The sequence below is a fragment of the Pygocentrus nattereri genome, chromosome 11 (genome assembly GCF_015220715.1).
Source record: "Pygocentrus nattereri isolate fPygNat1 chromosome 11, fPygNat1.pri, whole genome shotgun sequence".
In the NCBI taxonomy this organism is placed as follows: domain Eukaryota; kingdom Metazoa; phylum Chordata; class Actinopteri; order Characiformes; family Serrasalmidae; genus Pygocentrus; species Pygocentrus nattereri.
In genome coordinates this window covers 14,110,022-14,117,521 of record NC_051221.1, presented here as the reverse complement: position 1 = coordinate 14,117,521, position 7,500 = coordinate 14,110,022, and the positions used below count along the sequence as shown (strand labels likewise).

Genomic DNA, 7,500 nt, shown 5'->3' with positions numbered 1-7,500 from the left:
GAGATAACTATCTAAGTATCCTTATCAATCACTGACAAAAACACACAATATTCAGCTCTACCTTCCAACATGCTGGCAGTTTCCTTCCAAATTGTTTACTGGAAGGGTTGTTTTTCTCTTGGAATGAGTTTCTGCTCTTCCATTTTGAGGTGAAATTGCATAGCGATGCAGACAGATTCATTGATTATAATGGGAGTGTTTTTTATTGTGTTGTTTTCCCACGCTCACGTCAGACACTGTGTTTGACAGACCAGTAGGAGAATTTAAAATATGCAGTATCGTAATATGAACTGTCAAGTGTTCACTGCCAAATAATCTTTGAGGTACATTTCAATTAAAGATTTTTTTTAATTGAGTAATTAAATATAATGGATTTATAATATGCTGATGTTTGTCTAATCTGTCTGTAACTGTGACGTTTATGGATAAATGTGTGTGTGTTCATGTCTATGCTTAAATGCAGGAGGCCCATCTACAATTCCTGCCGCACCCCGTGACCTTGTGACCTCTGAGGTCACAGCCAGGAGTTTTCGAGTGTCCTGGACTCACGCTCCCGGCACAGTGGAGAAGTACAGAGTGGTGTACTATGCCTCCAGAGGAGCCCAGCCAGACGAGGTCTGTGTATGAATGTATGCACATGTATGCGTGTGTGTGTGTGTGTGGGCGAGTGTGTGAGTGTGTGTGTGCGTGTGTGTGTGTGTGCGTGTGTGTGTGTGTGTGTGTGTGTGTGTGTGTGTGTGTGGGCGAGTGTGTGTGTGTGTGTGTGTGTGTGTGTGTGTGTGTGTGTGTGTGTGTGTGTGTGTGGGCGAGTGTGTGTGTGTGTGTGTGTGTGTGTGTGTGTGTGTGTGTGTGTGTGTGTGTGTGTGCTTGTGTGTACATGTCACGTTCATGGATCTATACTGTTGGAGAGAATAGATATACAACACAGTGCAAACATTTTAGACACCTGAAAATAAGAAAGTCATTTTTACTGTATTTCTGTTCATTTATATCTAAGGTTATATAATATTTTAGAGAGAACAAAAACGTATTGCCAAGATAAATGGTTTTAATCGATGTGTTTAGGTGCCTAAGCCTTGTACACAGTACTGTATGTTTGTGTGTGTACATAAGGGACTGACTAATAGAAAAAAATTCAGACGACCGAAAACGTCAGCTGGTACACTTTTTAATGAACTCCAATCGTTCTTTAATTTAAATAAACAGCAGGAACTCACAGTCTTACAATATACAACAAGCCATAAATGATCTTAATAATAAACTTAACCATTGAATTTAACCTTAAAGGCCTGTAATAAACATGCTTTATATGTACGATTCTTTCCCAATTTCCACAATTTGTGTGGTTTATTCTCATTGAGTTCAGACTGTAACGGACTTAAAACATGTAAAACATGAACTCTGATGATAGTGAACTCTCAAACAAGAGCACATTTAAAGTAGGCTACACATTCACAGTCTGCTATAAAGGTGAAACTGATTTAAATGGTAACTTTGCAGGAGAAGGATTAAGCATACCTTACTTTTACTTTAAGTCCATGGAACCGGGCTCCTGAGTGTCGCGACCGTTGGCCCCATCATCAGGAGATTGCAAGTTTGATCCCTGGTGATGCTACAGCCATCCGGTGGCTGGGAGTCCAAGAGACCATAGTTGGCCTCGTTCTCCCTGTGTAGGTAGGGTGCTCCCCTCCTTCTTTCCCCATCACTCAACGTGATGCTAGTCAGCGTGTGCGTCTGTTAGCTGACGTAACAGTTGGCAGTTGGCGCTTTCCTCCGAGCACATTAGGCTGTCCAATGACGTTGCGTGAGGTCTCAGCGGAAGCATGTGTTAGCCTTTACCCTCCTAGCATTGGTAGTATCATGTGACTGGGGGAGTCCTAACTAGTGGGTGGAGTTGGAGAGGAGAAAAAAAAAAAGTGAAAGCAATGAAAGTCATTTAAGGTCATTTCTGTTGGTCTATTAATCATGAAATATATCGCAATGTAAAGGGCAACTGGCATTTTTCTGACAGTAGCGATATACTCATGATGAGTGCTATACAGATTTCTGCTGATGCAGCGTTAATATCAGCCACTTTAAGTGCACTGTCAGACAAAAAGGTACGAAACTGTCACAGGGGCAGTACCCCTCTTGTCCCCTCAAGGATACATCTCAGTAACTTTAGTAATGGAACACAATTGTACCATAATGCATTAAAATGATATTTTCTAAGTTGTGTTAGCTCCATGCACCCTATCTCGTCTCTAGACTTTTTACTGTTTTAAAACATCAGGGTATGAAAAGGTACAAATATGTATTTTCAACATGGAAGAACTTCTTTAAGGTTCACAATTGCACCTTAAAACCACTGTTGTACCTTTGAGGAAACATCTACATTTACACTACATGAATGAAAGACACACCTACACTAACCTTTTATGTCTACCAGTGTGGTGTGTACGTGTCTCTTTGTGTGCGCCGTGTGTTCAGTAGATATTCTGTGCATGCTTTATGTTTGTAGGTTGTGGTGAATGGTGATCAGAATTCAGTCGTGCTGCAGCACCTCAACTCTCTGACTGAATATCAGGTCGCTGTGTTCGCTGTCTACAGTAACTCTGCCAGTGAAGCGCTGAGAGGCAGCGTGACCACACGTGAGTGACCACTCCTCTAATGGCTTCCCTACTGGGCAATAACAACTCCACAGGAACCATTATGCCCAATTTAGTCACAGCCAATTTTCCAAACATCAGTCTAACAGATCTTTCTCTGTTAGCTTGTCATTGTGTAGCAGTCTAAGTGGGGAGGTGAGGCTGCACATGACTCCTCTAATGTCTTTTCACTGTATCTTTTTGAGAGACTGATCATAGCCAGGTCCCTTTTATTAGATTTTATTTAGTTGTTTTATATTGTTTCAAGTTAAACTATTTCGTGATAACACACAACCTCAAGTGTTCTATTGCTTTTATACAACAGTTAAATAAATAAAGTAAGAAATTAATAAACTGCAGCCGGCAGTTTGTTCTCCAGCTCCACACAGACCAACTGACAGTTTGGGAATTTAGTGCAGTCTCATCTTCAGAGTCTGACCAAATCGATTATCGGGTCAAATGTGATCTTAAATCCATTTTCTGTTTGTGGCAAAGTAAAAATGGTTCAAATGACTTGAGCGTCTCCTACAGCTGCCCATGTCGTTGCTTAGCAACGGCGTCTCAGCAGAGTGATGCAGTGTTTGTGAAAAACCTGTGATGTTATGGTGAAATAACAACGCGGTTAGAATGCATCTCAATCAATCAGCTTGCGTGGCCAGAACTAACTGTTGTAGACATAGTTATGAAATAGAAGAGCCAGGCTGGTTACTATCACTACCAAACCAGATGATGGCAATTATTTGAGATTTGAGTTCTCAGTCAAAGTGTATCACAAAACGTGAGCTGAAAGCGTTTTCACTAGTTGGCTTGAGCCAAAAAAAAAGGTAAATAAAAGAAATCTCTTTTTCTAATGTAAAGTTCTAACTTTTGCTCTGCACCACACCATGTGACTATTTTATTTGTCAGTTTGATAGCTAGTAAAGCTAATGCTAATTTTAGCACATTTGCTTTGCAAACCAAGTGTTTTTCTCTGACATTCTTAAAGTCTCAAGAAAGAAATGTAAACTTTGTCGGACTATAACTGTAGACATGTTACGTACAGTACAGTGCATAGTGTTGCCTCTTGTTAGCTGCAAAGTGAAGAGCTAGCGAAGCAAGATAGCCAACAAGCCAGTTTAGCAGCTTTAGATTTGCACTTTTGGCGTAAAATGTACAAAACACACCATTAAATCATCAGTCACCGTTATTTATATCACAGCAGTTGAATAAAATTCCATGATCATGACAGGCCTGATTTCAGTGATAGCATGTTTCTGTAATACGACCACTGGTTCCTGTCACCATCACTGTGAACGGTTCTGTAGATCAGAGCACTTCACCTCACATCACTCTGAATGACTTCCTTTACATATTCACAGTTTTATTATGCAGAGATTGTGAAAAATCATTAGAATATGTGCTAAAACTGTTGTCTGCAATTGGTCTCTTGTTATATACTGCAATAAATGGTATCCTGTCAAGTGAAATGATCTTAAATCTAGTCAATATATCTCCCAGTATATGTCTCCCAGATCTCCCAGCTGATATATTTCCCATTTTAAGATGGATGTGCACTTATAATATGATTATTTAGCTCATTTCTAATGTTTCAAGCAAATATTAGGTCAATGTAGTGAGATAAGTTTAATAAAATTCCTTAAAACCTGTGAAAAAGTCTAGAAATAAGGGAAAGAATCTTAAATTAAGCTTAAAACAATCTAAACAGAAGATATATTAGACTTTTTGGCTATATTTATGATAATTTTCCTTGACAAGATACCATTTTTTGCCGTGTGAAGTGTGTATTGTGAAGTTATTTATTGTGATAATGATAAAGTAATGTCATGTCTACATACATAAAACACTTGCCGTGGTATGAAATGATGTATCTAGCATGCCTGCTATAACCTAATCGTAAGCAGTCTGTGCTGAAGACACATCACTTGAGATGCTGCTCATTAATTACTTGAAACCCCTGTGGTCTTCAATTAGACAGTCTCTGGGTTCACATCACTTTGACTGGCGTGTGTTTGTGCTCTTGGTGTGTGTGCATGTGACGGTGTTCAGGTTTGTTTGGGTCTGGAGTGGGAAATAAAGGGGGTTGAAATTCAGCCTCCAGCTCATTTAACCCCAGGCCTACAATTCAAACAGAGAAAATTGACCAGGGATAAAAATATATTAGTGAGATTAATACCCTTCGTCCCAGTTTTCTTATTAATGCACACACACACACACGGCTGATAGATGGCTGTGATTCTGAGTGACCTTATGTGAAAGTTAATGGAGGTAGAGAGAAAGGACAGTGTGTGTGTGTGTGTGTGTGTGAGTGGTCCCCTGCAGACAAATAGATGGATGGGCTAAAAAAAAACTCTTCTAAATCTGCAACTGAGCTTTGTGTTTTAAAGTATAAGATATAATTATGTTTATACAATACATAGTGACAAACCAGTGTGTTCGTTTAACCACTTCCAAACCTCTCCTCATGGCAGCCCTGCAATAATTATAGTTACCATTCCATACTCCATTACGTTAATCCTTGTGTGGTGTTGAGGTGTTTGTTACTCAGCCATAGATCAATACAGCCATAACAATTTATGTAAAAATACCAGATGTTTAAAATATTACAAGTGGCAGTGTAGAGTTCTCCTTTAGCAGCTGTAGCCAGTCAGCAGCCTGTCCATGCTGTCCACCCTCACACACACACACACACACATGTGACATGTAGGAGGAGAACAGAGTGGAGGACACAGTACCTCCACACTTTTACTCCCTGTGGATTTACCCCAACACCACATGTGTAACCGTGTGAAGACACTGAAAACGTGTTATTTTGTATGTCCTTCACAGAAAAATAACTGAGGTAGAAATGATAATAATCGCATCATTTTTTCTTTTGGTAAATATTGAAAATGGGTCCCACAGACCTGAACACCACACAAGGGTTAAATCAGGTGTGCTAGTGATAGAATTTTATAACATAACACAATATCTACGATGACTTGGGGCATCCAGGAGAAATCTGGAACCAAATATTGTTTTTCGAACCAGCTCATAAGATATGTTTTTTCAAATTAAGAAGTAAATGTTGTATTCCTTTTCACTAAGGCTAAAAATTTAAATCACAAATTGCAATTGTATTTGAAAATTAAATATTACCAACAATGTTTGCTTAAGAAGTTTAGATTTAAGCAGTGAAATTTAATAGCACAGTTTGTGAAGCAGCTGGGGGTGAGTTAGACCAATCAGAAGCAACAGAACATCTATGTGTTGTGACATCACAACCACTGCCAATCTGGCGCAGTTCGTTCAGCATTCAAGGGAAGAGTGGAAATTCTGGCTTTCTTGGCCAAGAAAATGTATTGCAATTTTTTTTAATAAAAAAAATTCTATTGCAATTTAAATCGGAGTCACATTACACATTACAAACTGCAGTAGTATTGGTGAGAACAATCACAATTAGATAGTTTCCCCAAAAGTTTTAGTGCCACCTTTCACTGTATTCGTTTATTTGCATCTATCATAGTGATAGAAGGCAAAAACACTTACTGCCAAGATAACAGTTTTAAGCAGTGTACTCAGGTGCCTAAGACTACGTTCACATTACCAGGTTGAAGTGGCACAAATGTGACTCAGATCTGATGTTTTCCGCACTTTGTGGACACGCAAATCTGATCTTTTCAAATCCGACCTGAGCCACTTTGATATGTGGTCCTGGATTGGATACGTATCTGATCTGTAGCCATGTAACCTTAATGTGAAGCTCAGATCGGAATTCATGTGCTTTTTTCCCCACTGCGCATGGGCCATCATTCAGCGTTACCATGGCAGCAGGGCCGAGCAGAAGTTAAAGCCTGTAAACAGTGGAAAAGCAGCACGTCTGACCTTCGCAGCAGAGGCTCATTCTGCTCGTTAGTTTGTGCTATGCTATGCGGGTCATTTCAGGACAGGTCACATAATGACAGATTTAAATTACTTGCCTAAACCAGTGCGAAGCATTGTGTCAGAGAGATTGGACTTGAGAAAAAGATCGGACTTGAGCAATGAGGCTTGTAATGTGAACATAGCCTAAGACTCTTGTACACTACCGTTCATGTTTGATCAATTTCAGTAGGATGATGGGTGGATAGATTGACTGCAGCTCCTAGGTGTGAATGTGTGTGTGGATGTGTATGTCTGTCTGTCTGCCCTGTGATGGACTGATGACCTGTCAAGGGTATATCCTGCCTTCTGCCCAATGATAGCTGGGATAGGCTCCAGCAAACCCCCCCAACACCACCCCCCGACCCAACCCAGAAGGATAAGTGGTTTAGATGATGATTGTGAAACTGGGGGAAAAAAATCAACACAACGTTGATAGTGGGATGGATGATGAGACAAAACATTTAGTTAACGATTAAATTTCTTATCTTCATATTAGCTAGCCACATCTAGACACAAGCTGGGGTCCACTTAGCCTTGCCTGGGTCACTTGGAGGAGGGTGTATGATGTTCACAGATCCTAGAGGATCCAAGGTCCAACAGGTCCAAGGATCCAAGGATTTCAGAAGCATCACGGATGCTACAGAAGCATATTTAGATGTACCTACAGACTTCTATTTGCTGGAACAAGCTTCACTCACCTTATAGGCCCACTAAATTATATGTATAAAATTACAGACTGTAGCCACACACACACACACACACACACACACACACACACACACAATCTAAGCCGCTTCTCCTTCTGGGTCGCGGGGGGTGCTGGAGCTTATCCCAGCTGTCATTGGGCGAAAGGCAGGATACACCCTGGACAGATAGACTGTAGCCAGTGCTAAACAATTTTTTAGTCTTCCTCTACCCCATTCATCATTGACCAGTTTCTGACCACAGGACCACTGTTGACCAGATATAATTT

General features: G+C 40.3%; 1 protein-coding gene across 5 annotated transcripts in view; it reads left to right on the top strand.

Annotated features, from left to right (window-relative positions):
- Window positions 1-7,500, top strand: part of LOC108435589 (collagen alpha-1(XIV) chain) — a 130,847-nt gene that overhangs the window by 50,293 nt on the left and 73,054 nt on the right. For all 5 annotated transcript variants that reach the window (XM_037542456.1, XM_037542453.1, XM_037542454.1 and 2 more), the window contains 2 exons: window positions 464-615; window positions 2,501-2,630. In XM_037542456.1, the coding sequence (XP_037398353.1) occupies window positions 464-615; window positions 2,501-2,630 (282 nt within the window). The remainder of the gene's footprint in view (window positions 1-463; window positions 616-2,500; window positions 2,631-7,500) is intronic.